Source organism: Azolla caroliniana, unplaced genomic scaffold (genome assembly GCF_043228905.1).
Source record: "Azolla caroliniana isolate FFs.n. ecotype wild unplaced genomic scaffold, voAzoCaro1.0.p SCAF_2, whole genome shotgun sequence".
Taxonomy (NCBI): domain Eukaryota; kingdom Viridiplantae; phylum Streptophyta; class Polypodiopsida; order Salviniales; family Salviniaceae; genus Azolla; species Azolla caroliniana.
The window spans coordinates 21743066-21769324 of NW_028230437.1; the positions used below are offsets into that span (position 1 = coordinate 21743066).

A 26259-nucleotide genomic window follows, 5' to 3' on the forward strand; every position below is an offset into this window, starting at 1 on the left:
ATCCTCATCGTAACCGGCTGGTTCCTCGAGTGTCAACCGGCTCTTAGCCGGGTGGGTCCGAATCTCATCGGAGTTCATTATCTTCTTCTCCGACTCCCAGTTGGCAAGAGTCTTGTCCTCCATGAAGATAATGTCTCGGCTCCGGAAAACCTTCTTGTCAACCGGATCCCACACTTGGTAGCCGAACTCATCATCGCCGTATCCGAGGAATATGCATGGCCAAGTCTTTGGATCCAACTTTCCTCTCCGGTCCTTAGCAACATGCACATACGCGAGACACCCGAACACCTTCAAATGCCGGTAGGACACTTCCTTACTGGTCCATACCTTTTGTGGCGTGTCTCCATCCAAGGGCACTTAGGGTGATCTGTTTATCACATACGTCGTTGTCGACAACGTCTCAGCCCAAAACATCTTGGGTAGTTTAGCATATGCTAGCATACTCCGGACCCTCTCCATTATGGTCCAGTTCATCCTCTCGGCTAGCCCGTTTAGTTCCGGCGTCTTCGGCACAGTAAATTTGAGCCGGATTCCCTTCGAGCGGCAGTACTCCTCGAATTGCCCCCAGTATTCCCCTCCGTTATCTGCTCGAACCGCCTTCAACTTCCGTCCGGTTTCTCTTTCCACTCTTGCGTGGAGCTCTTTGAAGACGGATAACACCTGATCCTTCGTCTTCAACGGTGTGGCCCACAACTTCCTGCTGTGGTCATCTATGAACGTCACGATGTACTGCGCTCCGGCATGGGACTTCGTGTCCACTTGACACACATCGGTATGCACCAACTCCAATGGTGCATTGCGTCTCATCGGTGGCCTTGATTGGAAGGAGGTCCGGTTTTGCTTACCGGCTAGGCAGTCGGTGCACCTCTCAAGATGCACGTTCTTCATCGGAATGAGTTTGTCATCGGCAAGCCTCTTCATCCCCTTCACGCTCATGTGACACAGTCTCTTGTGCCACAGCTCACCGGAAGTGTCGAAAGTCACTTTCACTTCTTCCGGGCATAACTGGGCATTCATAAAGTACATCGTGTTGACCTTCCGGGCCTGAGCCACTATCAGGCTCCCTTTGCTGAACTTCATGACTCCGTTCCGGATGCTACCCATGTAGCCTTCATCATCTAGCCGACCGGCTGATATCAGGTTTAGTCGAACTCCGGAACGTGTCGGACATCCTTCAGCAGCAACTTGCATCGGGTTGTTGTTGTCAACCACACGTCTCCTATGCCGACAATTCGGCATGTACCTTCATTCCCCATCTGAACACAGCCGTGATCACCGGCTGCGTAGGATGAGAAGCATTTCCCGTCCGGGGTAAGGTGGAACGACGCTCCAAAATCGACAACCCATGTTGTCTCGTCGCCGGCAAGGTTCAACTCACTCTCCTCGGTGATGAGCATCAACTCTTCTTCACTTGCCGCGATTGCCGTCGTTCCCTTCCGGTCTGGTCCCCTCCAGTCTTTACCGTTTTGATCCGGTGTCCACTTCCAATCGGTACCGTTAGTTTCCTTGTCTTTTCGGAAGTGCCAACAGTTCTTCTAGAAGTGTCCTGGCTTGCTACAATAGAAGCAAGTATGCCTCCCCATTGACTTTGACTGTGTCCCCGACTTTTCCCGGTTCTGGGGACTATGGTTCCTTTGTCTTGCATGTTCTGATTCGATAAGGAGTGCTTTGGAGTCGGAGCTTGTATCCTTGTCTTTCCGACGCGCCTCCTCATCTAGCCAGCTCGACTTCACTCTTGCTAGGGATAACCGTTTCCCTTCCGGCCCGACGTTGCCCAAAGTGACAACCAATGTCTCCCAGCTATCAGGGAGGGAACTGAGCAGGAGTACTGCTAGTACCTCATCGGCGAGAGGTACTTCCAATGATGTTGCTTGGTGGATCAGCCCCTGGAAGGCATTCATGTGCTCCGCCATGCTGGATCCATCTTGGTACCGGAGTCTTACTAGCTTCTGAAATACTGAAACTTGATTAACAACATTTTTGTTCTGAAACATAATGTGGATCTTCTCCCAGAGCTCATGAGCCTTGCTCTCTTCATTGAAGTTGTTGTATAGGCTCATGCATAATATGAACCATGCGTACCATTCGTGCATTCGTGTTCGAGAATGATTCAATCATTCGAGAATAATAAACACTCTCGAAGAATGATAAATACCATACTTTTGGATAAATGGTTTACTATAAGGTAAACATTTTTTCACAGAAAAAAAATTTTAAAAATTGCAAAAAAAAAACATATTACCTTCTTAATAACAATATGCTTTTTTTCGTAAATTCTAATAACAACTACCCAAAATGCCTAGTCTCCAAAAAAATCCTCAATGAGGTGTTACATCAAAACGAGCATTCCTAATCTTCATTCAAGGTGATATCATCATCTTCAAAATCATCATCCTCATCTTGTGCATTATCATCAAGATAAGACATCACATTGGTGAGGCTCTCATTTTCATCAACTTCTTGTGCTTCTTGTTCACTTTGCAACACCAATAATCGTTCTTCATCATTTTCTTTCTCTATCATGTCAATAGTAACCTCAATAGGATTGCAACCTCTTTCTTTAATCCTCTTAAGAATACGAAGATTTGTGTGCAAAAAAACCAATTTTTGCACATGATTTGAACTCAATCTATTTCTCCTTTTAGTATGTATTAATGAAAATGTACTCCAATTCCTTTCACAAGACGATGCACTTGTACCTTGAGATAACACTCTAATTGCAAGTTTCTTCAAATTGGGTGTGCTTGCTCCAAACGTTTCCCACCATTTGATTGGTGTGCTTAATCTATTAGCATCCTTTGCAAATGGAACTTGAAACAAAGCTGATGCTTGTTTTCTATATGCATAAAACTCATCTAACAAAGCATTTTGTAAAACTAAATTACCACTAGCATAAAGCATGACTGTTTTCATCCAGCCCATTTGTAAATCATGATCTATTTCTTGATCATTTGCTGTCCATAATGGATGCAAGACATATCCCGTTGCATGCAATGGCGATTCCAACATTGTTAGTCTATGTATGCAACACTCTTTTATTTCATCAAGCTTCATAGGATCAATATCTGTCATATTGTTTATCTCCATCAACATTTGTTGTTTAAATTGATAAATCAATCCCATTGTAGCACCTTCCCTGTCAGCCAAACGAAGACGCTTTAAAATTGGTTTGCATACCTTCACAATCATCTTTACATCTGCCCAAAAGTTAGCATCCAATACAATTGAAACCATCTCTTCTGCTTTCTTTGTTTTGGCACCATTCCATTTGCACCATTGTTCACTAACCACCATTCTTCTCAAACCACCATAAACTTTATCATCCAACAAAGACATGATTACAATATTTGCATTTCATCAAATGCGTTCCTTTTGCATTCTTTACTTGAATTAGAACATGTTCCCACTCCAGGCCTTTTTGTCTACCCATTAGTTCCTAAATTAATGTAAAACGTAAATATCAAAATCTATTTATTGTAATTTTGTCATTTCAGAAATTTCATCACAAAAATTTCAGACATTACATCACAGAAATTTCAGTGATGAAATTTCAAAAATTTCATCAAGAAATTTCTGAAATTATGAAATTTCAAAAATTTCAGTGATGAAATTTCATCACGAAATTTCTGTGATGAAATTTCAGAAATTTCAATCATCACTGAAATTTCGTTGATGAAATTTCATCACAGAAATTTCTGTGATGAAATTTCTGATTTTTTAGCACAGAAATTTCTGATTTTTTAGCACAGAAATTTCTGATTTTTCAGCACAGAAATTTCATCACTAAAATTAAAACCATATTTCTACACTAAATATACCTGAAGGTTGAATGCACTCTGCAGAATCGCAAATCATTTGAGGCTAGGTTGTAGAGGAGAAGAGAGCGTAACGTTAGTGCAGAGGAAAAGGGAGAAAAGAGGGAAAAATTGAAAAAAATTGAAAAAAAAATGAAAAAAAATGAAAAAAAAAAACACACGAATATTTGCATATAATTCGTGTTCGTTTTCCAACGTATGAAAACGAATGATATGGCAGACGAACACGAATTTTACGTACTATGGGCTCATGTCGATGAAGCACCGTATGTACGCCATTGTCTTCATGTGCATCACCTCCCATATCGTGGCATCGATTTTGTCCGGTCTCTTGTCCCCGAACTGAACCGCCAACCAAAGATCTTTAACCACGAGCATGTCTCTCATCTTCGACTTCCACACTAAGTAGTTGGAGTTGGTGAGCTTGAACATGCCTCCCAACGAATCGTCCATTTTTCTCTGTCGTTTCGCTCTGATACCAGCTTGATGAGAAATATGCAGAATAATCTCTGGCCACAACCGAAGCGTAGATCGCTTGATGACAATTAGACACAGAAGAAATGGGAATGGAGGTAAGTACACAAAACAGAAAGAGAATACACAGGATAGGGAAAAACCACAGGAGTCCACAGACTCCAAACTATCACTATGTCGAGTAATACAACAGGGAGCATAGAGGCAACAACCTCTTGCTCACAATCTTCGCCTAGCGGCGGTTACAACAGAGACACGATCTCTGTATCTCTCTCTCTCTCTCTCTCTCTCTCTCTCTCTCTCTCTCTCTCTCTCTCTCTCTCTCTCTCTCTCTCTCTCTCTTACGCACTGTATAGGAGTTACACCAATAACTCTACAATACACATTGAGTTTGCCCTAGGTCATATTTATACTAATATGACTTTCGGGCTATTTACAAATATAGCCCCAATGGGCTCTCTGGAACATATTTACATATATGTCCCTTCATCCGGTGAGAGGTTCTCACCGGGTCTTCCTTGCCAGGTACTCGTCATCCAGTTCTCACCGGGTCTTCCTTGCCGGGTACTTGTCATCCGGTTCTCACTGGGTCTGCATCATCCGGTTCTGGGTACTCCACATCCGGTTCTCACCGGGTCTTCCGATGCCAGGCCTTCGTATCCCATCTGGAGGGACTGAGATGGCAACAACAACTCGATGAATTGACATTACAAGTACAACACGAGGAGTTGACATTACTAGTGCAATAATTGGAAGCATCTATCGTGTTCTTACAACAACAAGGAACGAGTACTCAAGATCCTTAAAGAACTCAAGATTAGTATTCTCATGAAGTTTGATGGAACGTGGTCACAATTTAGAGGGTTCCTCAACTAGGTACGTTTGGTAATTCAAATGCATATTTCTCGATATCCAACAAATTCATCATGAGTGGGGCTAGTAGGCACATTACTTAGCGGTACAATGTTACCCTGGTTTGCCCCTTTGTTGGAAAAATGCTCTCCTTTGTTACATAATTTTGAGGAGTTCATTTAAGGTTCTTTGAGCCTACATAGAGGAAATTTTGGCAAATACATTCATTCAACACTCGAAATCTCCAGCTGGTGCACCCATTGTTTTTGTAAAAGAAAGAAAATGGATCACTTCGTCTAGTTGTGGATTACCAGGGTTTGAATAAAGTTATTATTAGGAATAGGTATGCAATTCCCTTTATCTCTAGTCTTTTAGAACAGATTAATAGCGAAAATATTTTACAAAGATTGATTTACGAGGCGCATATAACCTTACATATAGATTCGATCAGGAGACGAGTGGAAGAACATTGGTTGATACAGATATCACTTAATACGAGTCGATCATGTTGTATGTACAACTAGCCAACTCAAATAAGAATGTGGTTCTCTTAATTTCTCGGGACAAAGGGCACGTACAATTAGCCAACGACCAACCCTTTAGTTACGACCATATATTGCAATTGGACTATGAAGACCATGACTCCCAAAACCTAATTCTCCTAGTCGATTGCTTGAAGGGAGTTCAGAAGATGTATTTGTCTAAAGACTTTTTACTGAAAGACTCATGCGGTCCAAAATCTTTTAGATTAGCAATTGAGCAGTCCAATAATTTGATCACAACACTTCAGCCATACATACAGGGCCACATGACATTAAAAGAGTGATCACCCTCCCCAACTAAGGTGGCACCAAAAAAATATAGTATACACTCAAGGCCAGCAAGAAAGAAAATGACCAAACTGTTTGAGTCAGAGTTCTCAAGTTCAATAGACGATGAAGAGACTAGAACAACATTAGGGGCAGAGTTGTCATCTGGTGTGCTTTCTTGTTACCAAAATAAAATTAGAAGAGAGATCAATCCGAAAAAGCTTGTGTGGAAAGGATAGTTCTTCAACCTCCCATCACCACATACATCGCCTACCTGTCGATGAGAAGACTGGATGTTGACCACTTGAGATCAAAGAGCCTCACAAACTACACGTCTAGAACCTCAAAAAGAAAATGAAGATTAACCCCCATGCTATAATAGTGTCGTTCATCGTAATGGTTGATCCTGAAGAGTGTTTGTGTTTACAAGATTTTGACTTGAGAAAACATGATCAATACAACTACTTTGTCATTGGGGGATCACACTCAACAGAAACAAGAAAGCAATTGGTAAGTATGCAGAATGTAAAATTTATATGGGGCTAACAACCGAAGAGGCAAAGTTGTTAGCATGGGACCATAACAACAACGACAACTACCGCCAAAAAATGACATCAATAAAACACATTTGATTTTTTCACCGTGAATACTTAGATGTCAAGCAAAGATCTGGACCAAAGTTGTTTCCAGAACTTCGACGTCAATGTCTTCATGAAGTTGGGATTGTAGTGGACGATACGGTAAAGTTTGATGGTATTCGTAAGTATGAGTCGTGGTTCTAGCTTGTCTTTAGAGATGGGATTGTCTGGGATTTACAAGACTAGATCTTTACAGTGTGGGAAAACAAGGAGGTGAAGGGTCAACAAAAAAAAGTAAAGTTGACCCGTAGCTCGAGTTGCAGTCAACTGTTGCGAAGAAGATTGATCTGACAATTGAGGAGGCACTGGATGATGTCAAGCTAACACAATGGAGAGCTATGCAAGGTATAAAAGAAGAGCAACTACTTGTGTCTGTCTTGTCTAGAGTCATGGCAAAAGAGCTGAGCTTAGAAGAAATGTTCGTTGAGTTCAACAAGTAAGCCCAATATTTCTATATTGAATAAATGGTTTCCTTTGTTGGATTCATAAGTCCTAATATTTGTTTTTTGCTTTTCTAGTCACAAGGTTTATGTGAAAATTCAAGACTTGGTGATGATGAAGCAACTTGGTTGCTTAACCTAGGAACTGTCAGGAATAGTACTAAAACAGAGAGAGAATTAGTACTAAAGAAGGGAAGTACTATTAGTACTAAGAGGACAGGACTGCGTAAGACTCCCGAGAAAGAGAAAAGCGAAGAGGAGAGAGAGAGAGATGATGATAACAGATGATATATTATAGGAAGAGTAAGTACAAGATGGCTATGAGGCTTAAGATTGGCGTTGAACCAATTTGGTTCAACATAATGTCTAGTGCCTTCTTTTATAGTGTTCTCAGGAGTAATCTTGAAGCTTCTAGAATGTTCCAGAGAAATCTAGAATATACATTAATTTCCTATAATAAAACTTAAATGAAAATAATATCTTATGTATTACAATAGATGGTATAATGGTCAAGAGCTCGACCCAGATAACATAAGTTCATGGGTTCAAGTCTTGCCATATCATGACACTATCTCTCCCTTAAGATGACGAGTGGGACGAGTTGGGCTGATTGCGGACCGAGTTTGTCCGGATACTTTTGGTGGAGCTCAGCAAGAAAATCCTGAGCATTGGCGACATGCTCGACGGGTTCCCAAGTACGTTCGCTCGGACTATAGCCGAGCCAATCGACCAAATAATAAAGTTTGTTGCGAACAAGTTTGGAATCGAGGACGGCAACAACTTCATACTCCGGACCGGCTTCCAACTCAAGTGGGGGCTGCGGTGGTGTAACACGATCGGGAATAGTGTTTACTTTATAAGATTCAAGAAGAGAGCTATGGAAAACCGGATGTATTTGAAGATGCGGGGGGAGATCAAGGCGGAATGTGACATCATTAACCTTACTAGTAATATGGAAAGGACCGAGTCGTCGATAATCCAACTTGTCGCACGGTCGAGTAGTCTTGATGTGACGATATAAGAGCCATACTCGATCTCCGATGGCAAAAGAGGAGGGAAGCCGATGACGATCCGCATAAGTCTTCTGTGTGTGTTGAGCATGACGAAGATGAGTAGAGAGATCCATCTGGATCTTGCGTAGCCTCTCCAAATGATCCTCGGCACGAGGATTGGTAGGTAGCTTCGGGGTGTCGATCACCGACTAATGAGGATGAGAACCGGTATAAGCGTAAAATGGGGAGACCCGAGTCGAGGAGTGAACAACATTATTATATGCAAACTCCGCAAAGTGGAGAATCTCGGCCCAATCGTCCTATTGATAACTCAAAAAACACCGGAGATATTGTTCCAGCGTTTGGTTGGTTCGTTCCGCGTACCCATCGGTCTGGGGATGGTAGCTGGAGGAGAGGTTGCAAGAGACCTTGAGCATCTTGAAGAGATGCTGCCAAAATTTGGAGACAAATTGAGGTCCTCGGTCACTGATGATACTGTCTGGGAGGCCATGATGCTGAAATACCTCACGCATGACAAGGGCGGCGGTTTCCTCACTAGTGATGGCCTTAGTACACGGCACAAAATGTGCCATCTTAGTATATCAATCGACAATGGTTAAGATAGCATCGAACCCCTTCAAGACTGGCAAATCTGTGATAAAATCAAGACAAATAGACTGCCACGGCTTACTTGGAATCGGTAAGGGTTCTAACAAGCCATATGGATGGTGTTGGGGCATCTTTGCTCGGCAACAAGCATCACAAGTCCGAATGTAATCTTCGACAAAACATTGCATATGGGGCCACCAAAAAGATCGTTGAACGAGATCCAACGTCTTAGTACTACCGAAATGTCCCACCGTATGGGTGTCGTGACAATTTTGGACGATTTGAAAGCGACAGGAGCAATCGGGGACATATACAAGCTTTTTAAAGAATAACAAACCATCATGATATTTGAATTGTCGGTAGTCCATACCTAGTTGTTGAGATTGGGAACAGGATGCCCGAGAGGTATCAATGTGCGCCAGAATGTCTTGGGCAAAACTATCTGTCTTCAAGTTCGCACGTATGGCATCGGTAATCCGGGAATCCATTGGGATGTGAAAAATCCGCGTTGTGTGGAATCGTGTTGGTCCCAAGATTACTTGCTTTTGATTATCAAACGCTGGATCACCAGGACGAGGTGCAAGATATGAACGCCATGATAGCACATCTGCTTTTCCTTGCTGCTTCCCCGATTGATATGTGATTTTGAAGTTGAAACACGTGAGGAATTGAGCCCACTGAGCTTGCCGTCGATTTAGCACCCGAGCATTCTGGAAATAAGCAAGATTTGTGTGATCATTAAAGACGATGACCTGATGTGGAGAGCCCTCTAAGAAATGCCGCCATTGCACAAAGGAATCCACGATGGCTAATAACTCCTTGTCATGTATTTCGTAGTTGATTTCCGCAGCATCGAATTTGCACGAATGAAAAGCCACAGGATGTAACTCTTCTTTATCTCCTTGTTGAGAAAGGATGCTACCGAGGGCGAAATCCGATGCGTCGGCCTCCATGATGAATGGTTTGTTTGTATCCACATGAGCTAGAATAGGAGCTGATGTAAAGGCTTTCTTAAGATGCCGAAAAGCCATGTCCGCTTCATTGGACCAAAGAAATGCTTGTTCCTTCTTCGTAAGTTGTGTGAGAGGTAAAACAATCTTTGATTAATCTTGTATAAACTTGCGGTAAAAGTTAGCAAAACCTAGAAAACATTGTACATCTCATACCGACCATGGAATTTGCCACTCTAGCACAGTTTGGACTTTAGCTGGATCCATGGAGATGCCCTTTGAGGAGATGACGTAGCCTAGAAATTCCACTTGCTTGCAGTCGAAGCTACATTTTTCTAGCTTGGCATAAAGACCATTCTCGCGGAGTCGTTTTAGTACTAATAGTACATGAGAATCGTGCTCTTCCTGGGTCTTCGAATAAATCAATAGATCATCCAAATAGATTATCAAACAGATATCCAAGAGGTCTCTGAATATATCATTTGCCATGTGTTGGAAGACTGCGGGTGCATTGGTTAGACCGAACGACATAACAGTAAATTCGAAATGCCCATACCGCATGTGAAAGGTGGTCTTCCATTCATCTCCCGGTTGGATCCACACAAGGTTATACGCTCCTCGTAGATCGATTTTTGTAAAAAACTTGGCACCATTAACTCGCTTTAAAAGACTTGCTATAAGAGGAAGTGCATACCTATTCCGGATGGTGACTTTATTCAAGCCGTGGTAATCAACGACGAGACGAAGTGAGCCATCTTTCTTCTTGACAAAGAAGATGGGTGCACCGGCCGAAGAATTCGAATGACGAATAAACCCTCTTGCCAAGTTCTCCTCTATTTAGGCTTGAAGGACTTCTAACTCAATGGGTGACAAATTGTAAATTGGTCCCCATGGTGGCTCTGCTCTTGGTTGTAAATCGATGGGACAATCATAGGGACGATGATGAGGAAGAGTACCGTCATTTACCTTGTCAAATACATCGGCATAAGGATGATATTTCGCCAGAAGTTGCACTAAGGATTCCTCCTTAATAGTGCTGGAAGGATGTATTGATATTGCAAATAGGAACATTGCCTCCTTGTGTCCTTCTTCACGTAATTGACGTAGTGAAATGGTCGAAACTCAATGAGTAGATTCTTGGGGTTGTCGATGTCGGACTTCTCTTGTTCTCCAATCTATGTCTGGATTATGTAATTCAAACCAAGGTAATCCCAGGACAATGGGATGCTCTGGACTACTAATTCTATTAAATGATACTACACACACAAAACTACCTAGGACAACTTGAATGGGTTCTAACTCTTCTACAATATTCCCGGAAGCAATGGGACGACCATCAATGACTACTACAGATGTGGGGCAAGGAAGTTTTCTTAAGGATATTTGAGAAGCTTGGGCAAAATTTTGATCCATGAAACATGAATTAGCTCCGGAATCTAGAAGTGTTAGAACGTGTACTGGGAGGAGTAGTTTTAGTACTAACCATGACTTGGGCTAGGAACACATTGCTAACTTGCTTGGAGGGAATGGAACCACTAATGGGTTTGTACAGATCTAGGGTTGTCCAACCAAACGGCTCGTATTTTGGCTGGACTCAATCCCTTAACTCGTCATCTAATTGACTAAGGATTTCAAATTTGTTTGAGATACTTGGGCTATTAGTACTATTAATACTATCAGACACTCTATTAGTACTATTAATACTACTAGACACTCCTAAGGGAAGAATTGACTCGGGTTTAGTACAGGCTACGATTTGATGTACTTGTCTTCTTGGCCTATGCGGACAATTGATTGTGATATGCCCTGGTCCACCGCAATAAAGACATAATCGATTTGCACGTCGTCGTTGCTTTTCTTCTTCCGATAACGGGCCACGTCAGTGCATGGTGTCGATCTCTATGAGTGTCGGAGTATTTGCTTGAGGTATGTCTCTTGCAAACGGTTTAGCCGTGACTGAGGCGTAAGTGGGCTCCGGCCTACAGCGTGGTATTTGTAATTGACATTCCGAACACCCTTCAAAAAGGCAGTTGTCGCATCGGACCGCTCGATTGATTGCCTCTGTTAGAGACTTTGGTTCTTCGGGGAAGGTTAGAGATAGATCTTTGACATCGTTTCACAAGCTGTAGCGAAACTGCTCCATTAGTGCCTGATCATCCCAGGGGATATCTGAAGCGAGTAGACGGAAATCCGCCGCGTAGGCAGAGGCTAGACGATTGCCTTGACACAATCGTCGGATTTTGTTGATCGACGTCCGGATGTTGTCTATATCTCCAAAGCAAGCTTTAAAATCACTAATAAAGTCTTCAAAGTTATTAAGTAAGAGCGATTGTTTTTCTAGAAGCGGAGCAAACCATGCCAAGGCTAAGCTGCTAAGCAACATGCCTATTAGGCCGACTCGGGATGCATCAGTGTGGTATCAAGACGGATGCATTTGAATGACTAAGCGTACCTGATTGAGGAATCCCCTAAATTGCGATCGCATTCCATCAAATTTCACAGGAAGTCCAATCTTGGGCTCTTTATGAAATCCTTGGGGACTTTATCCTTATTATTGCAATGCTGCTTCGAGTTGTTGCACACGTAACGCTAACTCCCCATGTTGTTGCTGTGTTTGTTGTTTTTCTAGAGCGATTTGTTGAAGATCCCCTAACAACCGTTGGTTTTCTTGTTCCAAGGCAACAAAATTTTCTTTTAGACACTGTAGCTCGGAGAAAATGGATTGGTATTCTTGGGCACTAACAGAAGCCATTGTATAGAAAAAGGATAAGAGGATGAGGGAAACCAAAAGAAAGACTAGAGAGGAGAAAATTGGTTCAAACTATCAGGAATAGTACTAAAACAGAGAGAGAATTAGTACTAAAGAAGGGAAATACTATTAGTACTAAGAGGATGGGATTGCATAAGACTCCCGAGAGAGAGAAAAGAGAAGAGGAGAGAGAGAGAGAGAGAGAGAGAGATGATGATAACAAATGATATATTATAGGAAGAGTAAGTACAAGATGGCTACGAGGCTTAAGACTGGCGTTGAACCAATTTGGTTCAACATAATGCCTAGTGCCTTCTTTTATAGTGTTCTCAGGAGTAATCCTGAAGCTTCTAGAATGTTCCAGAGAAATCTGGAATATAAATTAATTTCCTATAATAAAACTTAAATGAAAATAATATCTTACGCATTACAATAGATGGTATAATGGTCAAGAGCTCGACCCATATAACATAAGGTCATGGGTTTGAGTCTTGCCATATCATGACAGGAACAAGTGACTGAAGAGTATGCGATTACGTCTTCATAGAATGCATTATTGGAATATTTTATTGCTTTTAAGGATTGGGTGCGTATTACATATTTGAATTTTGTGTTTCTAGTTTATTACATATTTGAATTATAAGTATGAATTACTCCTTTTGTTTTTTCACATAGAAACCATGTCGTAGTAAGAAGCTTGGAGAAGTCAAAGACATACATGATTTTCCAACCTCCTTTCTTGCACACCTGGAAAGAGCACGAAAAGAAAAGGATCGACGCTCAATGAAGGCATTCGATGTGAAGGATGACGGTACTTTTAAGAAGTTCAGCCACAAAAAGGATATCACCCAAGAACTATATTATAATGTCTACTACGATGATGTGGCAGATATGATCGAGAAGTTGCCAAAGAAAGAGTACACATTACTCATTGTAGATATTCCATATGGTTTCCGTATGGGTGGATCTTCATACGATGATGAATCATTTAGGTTCAAACAATTGGAAAAAATGGTGAAGGATTTTGCGTAGTTGACTACAACGAGCTTGTAGAGAATAGTGTTTTTTCATAGTATGGACCAAGGATATTATGTGGCTCAAGCATTGCGATCTCGTTGTCATTGTGTAGAGAACCTTGCTTGGTAAGGTTTATACAACGACTAATTCAAATTTGGTTGCATTTCAATTCTTGTCTCTTTATGTAACTAATACTTAAGTCTATGACTTTTGGTTTCATTTTGGTCATTTACACGATTAAAAACAACGTTATAAAGGATCGACCTTTCGGTTTGTCAATGCTATTGAATACATAATTGTTGGTTATTACGATGAAATAAAGAAGCAACGAATTAAGGAGCATTCAAATGAAGTTGGAGGTTCAAATCTGCTAGTGTACCCAGCAATTACGCGTAAATTGAGACATGTCAAGACAATTGAATGTGGACTAGTCAATCCTTACCAAAAGCCTCAACGTCTCATGATGCGCCTTATCGAAATGTCCTTAACGAAGGAGATTGGGTTTTGGATTTGTTTTTTGGCACAGGTATGTTTTTAGACTTTGCTCTAAAAAACTATAAACTTAATGGTTGTCTAATTGAAGCTATGATCTTTTTACTATGGTAATAGGTACGATATTTGCATGCACGTTAAAACTGTTTTGAAATATAATTGCATTGAAGAAGGATGAGGAGCAAGTACGTTTCATTAACATGCGGATTCAAGCCTTATGGGAGTGCCCATATCAAGACAGGGAGGTCGCTGCAAAGCATATCGCGGATATGGAGCGATTTCAAGTTGCCTCTCATGAGCCTATTCCTCCCTTGGTTGGTGAACCTAGGGAACTTATAGAACTGGATGATGAGCTTTAGAGGACCCCATGGTAGCTAGCCTATTTGGAGTGGATGTCGATGCACAAAATTTTGATGACAGTTCTCAAAAGGAAGACAAAGTGAATGATGAAGAAAATCTTATAGCCATGTAATGACTTGTAATTTATATGATAATTTTGTTTTTTTATCAAAAACATTGTAATTAAAGTTTTGTTCTCTGCAAAGTAAGTTTGATTCCATTCATTGTCTAAGCAATTGGATTATTGCAAGGTTGTAATAAATTATTCGTGCGCGAACTTGTTACTAATACCAAACGTATTATCTTTTAGAAAAGGGGGCACATTACGTTGGGATGTTAATAAGTGGACAATGTAATTTAAGTTTCATGTTCTTACATATTTACCATTTTAATTGAATGTTCAAGTGATCTAGTTATTAAGTTTCTTTCTTTTCTTTGGAGCTCACACAAGTTTATGAATATTCAATATAAACAATTGTTTGAACTGAATATTAAGCTTTCTGTTGTATATAATTAATGTTTACATTCAAGAGACACCTTACATTTCGAATGTTATATTATGTTTTAACCTTGACTGTTTTCACTTGTTGCTAACACTTGTTCCTTTTTGGATATAACATTACTTTTGGGATGTTACATTTAAGGTTTTCATTTAAGCTTTATTGTTTGAATGATTTTAATTACGAAACTGTCATGACTGTCCAAGAGTGTCATGGTATTTTAGATGAAATTTTTGTCTTTATCATCCATAAACTTGATATGCATTGAATTTTCACTAGCTTTAGTTATTATATCCTTCAAGATTTACTAAGGATTAGACTTTGTAAAACATAAATCACAAACTATAGATGTCACTTCCACTTCTATAACCTACACGTCGTCACGATGGTTAAACATGGAGATCCAATGCTTGAGATCACCCTAAAATTTCGAAAAACTTTCTAAATTTAGTATTAGAGGTTTGAAACTATATCCATACGTCAAGTGAGACAACCATTTACATATTCTAGAATTTAATTACATTTCGTCTTAGAGATAATCAACTTTAGAAATAAGCAAAAACATCAAATGTTTCGATTATTGTAATTGTTAAATTTTAATAATTTATCGAGTTCTATATGGGTTGAAGAACATGTGATACTAGTGTATCAAGTTTCTATACATTGCCTAAAATTGCACATTTATGAAAGGAATCTAATAATGGAATGTGCGATCCTTCCACTTCTGTACGCAATTGTGTTTTTTCTACTACCATCAAATAACCAAAAACCGTTGAGTTTTTGTTTTCTCTAGTTGTGTTGTCAAGTTGCACATATAGAATAGGTGGGAGTATACCTAGCCAAGATTGGAACACTCTTTGCATGACTGTGATTGTAAGATTAGGGTCATTGTGAATATTGGGATAGGTTAAATATACATATGCTTTATTTCCTGGGAGTACAACAAACAAACAACCAACTAAATGTATGTGCACAAGGCATTCATCTCCAATATCCTTCGGCATCCTTTGAAAGTGTGGCAAACAGGTCTTCTTTTGATCCATTCCATCAATAATTATACACATATACTTTTCTAGCAATTGAAGAGCTTTTTGACGGTGACGTTGTCGTGAAGAAAACCGTCCACAAGCGGAATCGGTGCACCGGAGCGTAGGAACCGGCTCTTCATGCATTACGCCTTATGTTGTACATAGAAGATCCTAGGTAGGTAGATTCGGTAGGTAGGAAGTTAATAGGAAAGGACTCCCTTCTTGCCTAGAAAAGGAGGGAGACGAGGAGGAGGAAGGGGATCATAGCGGATAGAGAGGACGAAGTGCTGTCGGGTTGTGGGGGAAGGCTTCTCTCTCTGCCAAGCTCCGTAGCTTCGTTCTGTGCAGGTTTCGGGAGGCTCGCGCTGCTCTGAGGAATGCCCGAGTGCTTCCGGCAGCACCTCCAACCTACTTCTTCCTTTTTGTACGTTTACGAACAGGCATCGGCATCTGTTCGCCGACCTGTTCGATTGTAACCAACGTCGTGCTTCTTGTTGTTTGTCTTGTTAACATATATATATACATACATTCGCATCGCTCTGTGTCGGTTTCCCACTCGCGTCTTTGTGTTGAAGGGCCGTGTCCCTGTGAATCTACGCTCGCACGTAGTGGGTCCCTTCCCTTCTCCTTTCTCTCTTGCTCTTCGGTACAAGACCCCCGAGGTCCCGCCTCATTCCACGCATCCGCGAGGAATACCTCGACATCTTGGTGAACCCGACGTGAAAGAGGCGGCAGAAGAGCAGAAGATGAGGGGGTCGGATCTTGCAGAGGCCATGGCTTCGGCCGTGGATCGGATATTGAGCACACGCGAGGGCACCGGCGCCCTCGACAGAGCCATTGAGGCGGTTGTCGGTACGATCGGCCGGTTCAGCGGAAAGGATGCTACGAAGTATTTGGCGTCCTACGGGGCGGAGATGCTGATGCGGGACATTCCGGAAGAGAGGCGTCTTGCCGGGTTCCCTCGAGTGGCGATGCCGAGCATCCATGCGGAGGTGCTCGAGGTACGGGCGGAGAGCTGTACCTGGGAGGAGTTCGAAGGCCGACTCCTAGAGAAATACGGGTTGGATGACGCGCTCCGGCTTTCGAAACAGGACTTCATGGAATGGGTGGAGTCCCCCGGCAAAGGAAGAAACGCGTCGGCACTCCTCCGGGAGTTTGAGGAACGCTTTGCGCGCCTTTTGGCGCTTGATCGAACCGTTCTGGATACGAGCCGGGTCCTACTGTTCGTCAAGTCGATGGACGAGTGGGACCGGGATCAAGTCGGCTCCTTGCTAGAAACCGAAGACGGGCTGACGACCGACTGGACTGCGGTTAAGAGAGTCTATGGCCGTTTCGACAAACGGCGAGAATGGGCTGACAACGGGGCGACCGGAGCAGGCTCTGTCACAGCAAGGAGGCTTGAACCGGCACCACAAGGGCAAAGGGCAGAGACCCGGGAGTGGCTCGAAACCGGTTCGGCTTCGACCGGCATGGTCAATGACTCGTCCGGAGGAGCAGCACTGGAGGAGTTGACGCGGGCGATAAAGGATCTCCAGATCGCCCAGACTCGAAGGGAAGGCGGCGAACCGGCTCGTGACCGACGGCCGGCAGCAAGGAACAGGTGCATGTGGTGCGACGAGGTCGGCCACATCCGGAAGAATTGCGGCGATTTCGCAGAAGCATTGAGGAACCGGGTGGTGTACCTGTGGGAAGGCCGGGTGCACGCCGGCGACACCAGAAGGGTCCTAAACCGAAACGACGGGCGAGGAGGTATGAAGAGACTGATGGAAGAGGCAGCGGCCTGACACGTGGAGGCCATCCACTACTCGGCGTCGGCCGGCATTCAAGTCGGGGGCAGCGAGGCCCGAAAGGAGAGCAAAGATTGATTCTGGTCGGCAATGCTGGAGGTCTCGCCGGCGCACGGCTAAGGAAAGATGAAACGGACCGCGCTGAGAGACGGGTCCGGGAAATAACCGGGTGGAGCGATCCGGTCGAGGAGAAGACGGACTTCGTAGAAGCCGCTTGCCGGAACTACGAGGCTCTGGTAGAAGACAAACGAGTGGGGAAAGCCGGAGCGGCCGGGCCCTCGCAACGATACGAGCCCCGATTCGGGCCACGACGGAACGATGCCGGTGGGTCCAGCGCGCAAGATAACCCCAGGAAGGGCGGATACCGACTGGGGACGGAAATAGAAAGGACCACGGACCTACGAAAGGTCCTAGAAGAGCGGATCCTCAACAGCAAAGTGGAGTTGTCATTGCGGGAGGTGCTAGGGATCGCCAAGAAGGAGTTCCACGACTCCATTGTGGACTTGGTGAAACGGAAGAGGCTGTCGACGGAGACGGAACCGGAAAGACCGGTGGAGGTGCGGACGACGCACATCGACGACTTGGCGCTGGAAGATGAGTGGGCGGAGAGCCACTATTCGAGGCCGCACTGGGCCCGAGCGACCACGGAGACCCCGGTAAAGATCGGAGATGTTCAAGAACCGGTGGTGGCACTGGTGGACCACGGTTCGGAAATAAACCTGATGTCCATGGACTTCTACAAAAGGGGAAAATGGCCGATCAACACCAAGCACGGGTGGAAGATACGGGCGGCGACGCGCGCCACCGAGAAACTACACGGGGCCTGCCTGAACGTGCGAGTCAAGATCGACGACGTCGAGATTGACCAGCACTTCTTCGTACAGGAGACGTCCTCGCACCCGGTCATATTAGGGGAACCATACATCACGGCGACGCGGATGGAGACCAAGGTGCTGTCATAACTAGACTCGAACCCATAACCTTTTGTTACACGGGTCGAGACTTTACCATTAGGTTATGAATTGTAATTTGAAGGATATTATTTTCATTTAGGTTTTATTGGGAAATTGATGTATATTCCAGATTTCTCTGGAACATTCTAGAAACTTCAGGAGTATTCCTGAAGACACTATAAAAGGAGGCGCAAGGCATTAGTTCGAACCAAATCGGTTCAACGCCAGTCTTAAGCCTTCTAACTACTGTTGTATATCTTCCTTCATATAATACATATATCTTTCGCATCATCATTCTCTCTCTCTCTCTCTCTCTCTCTCTCTCTCTCTCTCTCTCACTCACTCATTCCTTCTCTCAAAGTTCGACACCTCTCATAGTACTAATCCTTCTCTGTCTTAGTACTATTCCCCGACAATAGTACTAATCCTTCTTTTAGTACTAATTCCTTCTCTGCCTTAATAGAGTTCCTGACAGTTTGAACCGATTTCGGGTGCCTGTCTGGTCTTTTCTCTCCCTCTTCCTTCTGTCTCCCTCCTTTCCTATTAGTCTCTTATTTTCCTTTTCCTTCATCCCATGGCCACCGTTAGCGCTGAAGAGTATCAATCCGTTTTCTCGGAATTTCAATGCTTGAAAGAGAAGTTTCATGCTTTGGAACAAGAAAATCAACGCTTGTTGGGGGATCTTCAGCAAATTTCCTTAGAAAAGCAGCAAACGCAACAACAGCATGGGGAACTTGCGTTACGCATGCAACAACTCGAAGCAACCATCGTAGCAATGCAACAACAAGGGCACGGAGCACAAGGGATTCATAAAGAACCCAAGATTGGCCTTCCCACGAAGTTCGATGGAACGCGATCGCAGTTTAGAGGGTTTCTTAACCAGGTACGGTTAGTTATTCAAATGCATCCGTCCCGATATCCCACCGATGCATCCCGAGTGGGTTTAGTAGGCACATTGTTAAATGGCTCAGCATTAGCATGGTTCGCTCCGCTACTAGAAAAGGAATCTCCAGTACTAAATAATTTTGAAGAATTCATAAGTGAGTTTAAAGCATGTTTTGGAGATACTGACAGCATAAGGACTGCAATCAACAAAATCCGGCGATTACGCCAAGGTGACCGTCCAGCCTCCGCATATGCTGCAGATTTCCGCCTACTCGCCGCCGATATCCCCTGGGATGATCAAGCATTGATGGAGCAGTTCCGCTATGGTCTACGCAACGATGTCAAGGATTTACTCTTGACTTTCCCTGAAGAGCCAAAATCATTAACAGAAGCAATCAGTCGAGCGGTCAGATGTGACAACCGCCTCTTCGAGCGACGTTCGGAACGACAATTTCAGATGCCGAGGGCAAGATCCGAGCCTACCTATGCCTCAGTGGTAGCGAAACCTTTTCAAAGGGAGTCACATAATGCGCCTCCAGTAAGTACTCCAACTCCAATGGAAATTGACACTACACGTCGTCGTGGGCCACTATCGGAGGAGGAAAAGCAACGACGCCGAACAAACCGATTATGCCTTTATTGCGGTGGACCAGGGCATATCGCGATAAACTGTCCCCATAGACCAAGAAGGCAGGTAAACCAAGTCGTTGTTAGTTCTGACTATACTAAACCCGAGTCTATTTCAGTAGGAATCTCTGATAGTCCTCATAGTCATAATAGTCCTAATAGTACTAATAGTCCGAATCTCGCAAACAAATTTGATGTCCTTAGCCAATTAGAAGAAGAGTTAAACGACTAAGTCCAGCCAAAATAGGAGCCGTTTGGTTGGACAGCCCTAGATCTGTGCAGCCCATTAGTGGTTCCATTCCCTCTAAGCAAGTTAGTGATGTGTTCGTAGCCCAAGTAGCAGTTAGTACTAAAAGTACCCCTCCAGTACATACCTTAGCCCTTCTAGATTCCGGAGCTAATTCTTGCTTCATGGATAGGAATTTTGCCCGAGCTCATCAGATATCTCTCAGAAAGCTCCCATGTCCAGCCTCAGTAGTAGTCATTGATGGTCGTCCCATTGCTTCTGGTAATATCATAGAAGAGTCGGAACCCGTTAATATTGTCCTAGATAACTTAACATGTGTAGTATCATTTAATATTATTAGTATTCCAGAACATCCCATAGTTTTAGGATTACCATGGTTCGAGTTACATAACCCAGACATAGATTGGAGGACAAGGGAAATCCGGTTGCGACAAACCCAAGGATCTACCCAGAAGGTTGCAACCATTTCGCTACGTCAGTTGCGTGAGGAAGGGCGCAAGGAGGAAATGTTTCTCTTCGCAATATCAGTACAACCCTCCAGCACCACCAAAGAGGAGTCCACCGTTCAACTTCCCGAGAAGTATCGTCAGTATGCTGATGTGTTCGATAAAGTACAAGCCAACACACTTCCTCATCATCGGCCGTACGATTGCGCCATCGACTTACAACCGGGAAAAGAGCCGCCATGGGGGCCGATCTACAATTTGTCACCAACCGAGCTAGAAGTCCTTCGAGCCTATATAGAGGAGAATTTGGAGAACGGTTTCATTCGGCATTCGAAATCTCCAGCCGGCGCACCCATTTTCTTCGTCAAGAAAAAAGATGGCTCGCTTCGACTCGTTGTAGATTACCGTGGCTTGAATAAGGTCACAGTAAGAAATAGGTATGCTCTTCCCCTTATCTCAAGTCTTTTAGAACGGATCAACGGTGCCAGGTTCTTCACGAAGATCGACTTACGAGGAGCCTATAACCTCGTACGGATCCGACCAGGAGATGAATGGAAGACCGCGTTTCGCACCAGATATGGGCACTTCGAGTATACGGTCATGCCGTTCGGACTCACTAATGCGCCGGCAGTCTTCCAGCACATGGCGAATGATATATTTCGAGATCTCTTGGATGATTTTTTGATCATCTATTTGGATGATCTACTGGTTTATTCAAAGACCCAAGAAGAACATGATTCTCATGTACTATTAGTACTAAAACGACTTCGAGAACATGGTCTGTATGCAAAGTTAGAGAAATGTAGTTTCGGGTGCAACCAAGTAGAGTTTCTCAGCTATGTCATCTCCTCAGAAGGCATATCTATGGACCCAGCCAAGGTCAAAACGGTGATAGAATGGCACACTCCGCGTTCGGTGCGGGATGTGCAATGCTTCCTAGGCTTTGCAAATTTTTACCGGAAGTTCATACAAAATTACTCAAAAATTGTGCTGCCTCTCACACAGCTCACCAGGAAGGGACAATCATTCACTTGGTCTAAAGAGACGGACATGGCTTTCGAGAGTCTTAAGAAGGCGTTTACATCAGCTCCAATTTTAGGTCATGTGGATCCGGAAAAACCATTCATTATCGAAGCTGACGCATCGGATTTCGCATTGGGGAGCATTCTGTCACAACAGGGTAACGACGAGAAGCTACATCCTGTGGCTTTCCACTCCCGTAAGTTTGACGCCGCCGAAATCAACTACGAAATTCATGATAAAGAGCTATTAGCAATAGTTGATTCTTTTATGCAATGGAGGCATTTCCTGGAGGGATCTCCTCATCAGGTCACTGTATTCAGTGACCACAAGAACCTTGCCTACTTTCAAGATGCTCGTGTACTGAATCGACGTCAAGCTCGATGGGCTCACTTCCTCACACGCTTCGACTTCAAAATTACATATCGTCCGGGGAAGCACCAAGGGAAGGCAGATGCATTATCACGGCGTTCGTATCTAACACCACGTCCCGGTGAGCCAGCTTTCGATAACCAGAAGCAAGTAATCTTGGGTCCAGCACGACTGCAAGCAGCACAGGTCTTTGACATGCCCGTGGATTCCGACATTACCAATACTATACGTGAAGACTTGAAGACTGACGCTTTCGCCCAAGCTATACTAGCACAAATTGACCCCTCTCGAGCGTCATGTTCACAATCACAATCACCAGGTACGGATTATCGGCAATTCAAATACTGTGATGGATTACTCTTCTTTAAAGAACTTTTGTATGTTCCTAATGGTTCTTGCCGTCTTCGAGTAGTACAAAACTGCCATGACACATATACAGCAGGACATTTTGGTAGTACTAAAACATTAGATTTAGTACAACGATCATTCTGGTGGCCCCGTATGCGACAATTTGTCGAAGATTTTGTTCGGACTTGCGATACATGCTGCAGAGCGAAAATGCCAAGACATCATCCATATGGTTTATTAGAACCATTACCAATTCCAAGCAAGCCATGGCAATCCATTGCTCTTGACTTCATTACAGATCTTCCAGTCTCTAAGGGATTCAGTGCGATTCTCACAGTGGTGGATCGATATACGAAGATGGCTCATTTCTTACCATGTACTAAAGAAATATCTAGTGAAGACACCGCCGAAATTGTCATGCGGGAAGTATGTCGGCATCATGGACTCCCTGATAATATCATCAGCGATCGTGGACCCCAGTTTGTGTCAAAATTCTGGAAGCACCTTTTTAAAATGCTGAAGGTCACTTGTAACCTCTCCTCCGGCTACCACCCACAATCCGACGGTCAAGCCGAACGAACAAATCAAACACTGGAGCAGTATCTGCGGTGCTTTCTCAACTATCATCAAAATGACTGGGCAGATATTCTTCAGTTCGCCGAATTTGCCTATAATAACGCTATCCACGCATCGACTAAAGTCACGCCATTCTACGCTTATACAGGATATCATCCCCGGTGGTGTGTCCTTGAAACCCCAGAAGTGTCCACAAATCCTTGCGCGGAGGATCGTTTGGAGCGGTTACGCAAGATACAAGCGGATTTATCTACTCAACTCCAGCAAGCTCAACAATCACACAAGGACTACGCAGATCGTCATCGACTTCCATCCAGTTTTAACATTGGAGATCGGGTGTGGCTGCTACGACGACACATCAAGACTACTCGCCCATGTGAGAAGTTGGATTATCGGCGATTAGGTCCTTTCCGTATTATCGGGAAGATTAATGATGTCGCTTTCCGTCTCGAGCTACCTCCGCAACTTCGGATACATCCGGTGTTTCATAGTTCTCTCCTCGAACCCTATCACGAGAGCACTATCCCAGGACATACTATACAACCACCACCTCCTATCGAGCTCGAAGATGGACCTGAGTATGAGGTCGCTGCCATCCTCGATTCCAAGATTGTTCGCAACAAGCTCTACTATCTAGTCGATTGGCTAGGATATAGTCCCAGCGAGCGTACTTGGGAACCGATCGAGAATGTGACCAATGCTCGTGCTCTTCTAGAAGACTTCCATCGACGATATCCCGAGAAACCGGGTCCTCAATCCAAAACGACTCGTGGAACTCGTCGTTTTAAAGGGGGGATAGTGTCATAACTAGACTCGAACCCATAACCTTTTGTTACACGGGTCGAGACTTTACCATTAGGTTATGAATTGTAATTTGAAGGATATTATTTTCATTTAGGTTTTATTGGGAAATTGATGTATATTCCAGATTTCTCTGGAACATTCTAGAAACTTCAGGAGTATTCCTGAAGACACTATAAAAGGAGGCGCAAGGCATTAGTTCGAACCAAATCGGTTCAACGCCAGTCTTAAGCCTTCTAACTACTGTTGTATATCTTCCTTCATATAATACATATATCTTTCGCATCATCATTCTCTCTCTCTCTCTCTCTCTCTCTCTCTCACTCACTCATTCCTTCTCTCAAAGTTCGACACCTCTCATAGTACTAATCCTTCTCTGTCTTAGTACTATTCCCCGACAATAGTACTAATCCTTCTTTTAGTACTAATTCCTTCTCTGCCTTAATAGAGTTCCTGACAGGTGCTAGACAACGGTTCGGCCTACGCGAGGGTCAAAAGCCAGGACGGGCGCCATTCGGTCCAATTTCTGACGGTGCGACCAAACCACGAGCGGAACCGCGAATCCCTCGGTGGCGAGAACCGGGAGGATTTTTAGAGAGGGCTGCCAAGGTGTGGGGCCGAGACAGTCCGGACACTTGGGAAAGACCCCACAGCTGTACGATAAAACCGAAACCGAAGAAACCCTGTACGATAAGTAAAAAATTTTGCTTCTCCGACAACGGAGGGTGTATGTTAGTCGGCATCGTTGGCCGAGAAAAGGCAAGGGCGGAAGTGTGACTTCGAGCGTGCGGAGTTCTCGGCCCGGACGAGGAAATCAGCGGAGCCGTGGAGGCGGTCTCCTTCGACGACACCTTGGGAATGCTGAGGAAGGTAGCCGGAGAAGACCTTAACGAAGACCGAACGATACCGGTATGTTCCGAAGAGATGTACGAAGTCATCGCGAACTTCAGTCAGGGGCTCGGGTCGGATCGGACGGCCCGAGTTAGCACGAAGTACAAGACTGTGGACCGGAAGGTAAGGCCAGTCGCGGCACCCTTACCGGAGGACAGCGAGTCCCGAATCAGAGGGGTTGCGTCGGACCCCAGTTTACGAGATTCGGCCTGCATAGGACACACCTTCACCGACGGGACGCTCCGGGAGCTCAAAATCGGTAGGGGCGGGTTCCTACTGCCGGCGGAGGAAGACCGGTTTCGGAGAATGCTCGGAAGGCACGGAAAAGCCTTCGCATTCTCACCGGAAGAGATCGGGTGCGTAGACCCGACGATCGTGGAGCCGATGGTGATATTCACGGTACCGCATGTGCCGTGGAATCTCAAGCCGATTCCAGTACCGAGAGCTCACATCCTGGAGTTGATGGAGCTACTGAGGCAGAAAGTCGATATGGGTATTCTCAAACCGATGGTTTACCGTACCAAAGAAAAACAGAACATTGCGCTTCATTCAGGACCTGCAGCCGGCCAACAGAGTGACCATTCGGAACGCAGGAATCGGACCGACCATAGACGAGTTCGCGGAGGCCTTCGCCGGAAGGTCGATTTACTCGGTCAGTGATCTGTACTCGGGGTACGACCAGTTCCAGCTAGTCGTGGAGAGCAGAGACATTACGACGATGCGAACTCCCCTCGGCCTAGTGCGAATGTGTACCCTGCCACAAGGAGGGACCAACTCGGTGGCCCACATGGTGAATGCAATGAACAAGGTACTGAGGGATTGCATCCCGGACATCACCATGCCATTTCTGGACGACATCCCGATAAAGGGGTGCCCGGTGGAAGAGAAGGACGAGATAGTCGGGCCGGACGGATGCCGGCGATTCGTGGCAACACACATCGATGACTGCGAGAAGGTGCTACAAAGGCTAGAGGATGCGAGGTTTACCTTCTCCGGGGAGAAATCGGCCTTCGGGCAATCAGAAATCCTGGAGGTCGGACACCTGTGTGGACCGTATGGCCGGAAGCCGTCTCCGGCAAAAGTAGAAGCCATCTCCGCGATGAAGGCCGACTGTAGCTCGGTTACGGAAGTTCGGAGGTTCCTGGGGGCATGCGCGTTCTACCACATATGGATCCCGCATTACGCCCACGTTGCGGAGCCGCTATACGGGTTGCTGAAGAAGGGGCGAAAATTCGAGTGGCGAGACGAGCACACGGAGTCGGTCCGGAAGCTAAAGGAAGCTCTTGCGGCAGCACCGGCGCTCCGGAAGGTTGTCTAAGAAGGGTACCCCGGTATACATAACGGTGGATACGAGCCCGACCGGGATCGGATGGGTCGTCAACCAAGAAGACGAGGACGGCACCAAGTTCCCGATCCGATTCGGCGCAAAGGTCCTCAGTGAGCGACAGCGAGGGTACGCCCAGGTTAAACGCGAACTCTGGGGTATCTTACTAGGACCAAATGGTCGAAACAAGGAGTGCGTAGAGATAGGCACAAGACGATTAGAGGGTGCTTAAGCTAAACAAGAGAAAGTAGGCAACATACACTAATGAGAGAGAGAGA

At 44.5% G+C, this 26259-nt stretch overlaps 1 protein-coding gene across 1 annotated transcript; it reads right to left on the reverse strand.

The window, feature by feature from the left end:
* Positions 1–2349: 2349 nt before the first annotated feature.
* On the reverse strand, positions 2350–3336 carry LOC147867580 (uncharacterized). Its single transcript, XM_087315722.1, has one exon. The coding sequence runs from the start codon at positions 3334–3336 to the stop codon at positions 2350–2352; it is 987 nt and encodes a 328-aa protein (XP_087171848.1).
* Positions 3337–26259: the final 22923 nt, after the last annotated feature.

What these genes read in the sequence shown, in the direction of transcription:
- LOC147867580 (XM_087315722.1), bottom strand. Translation starts at nt 3,336, where the DNA reads ATGTCTTTGTTGGATGATAAAGTTTATGGTGGTTTGAGAAGAATGGTG.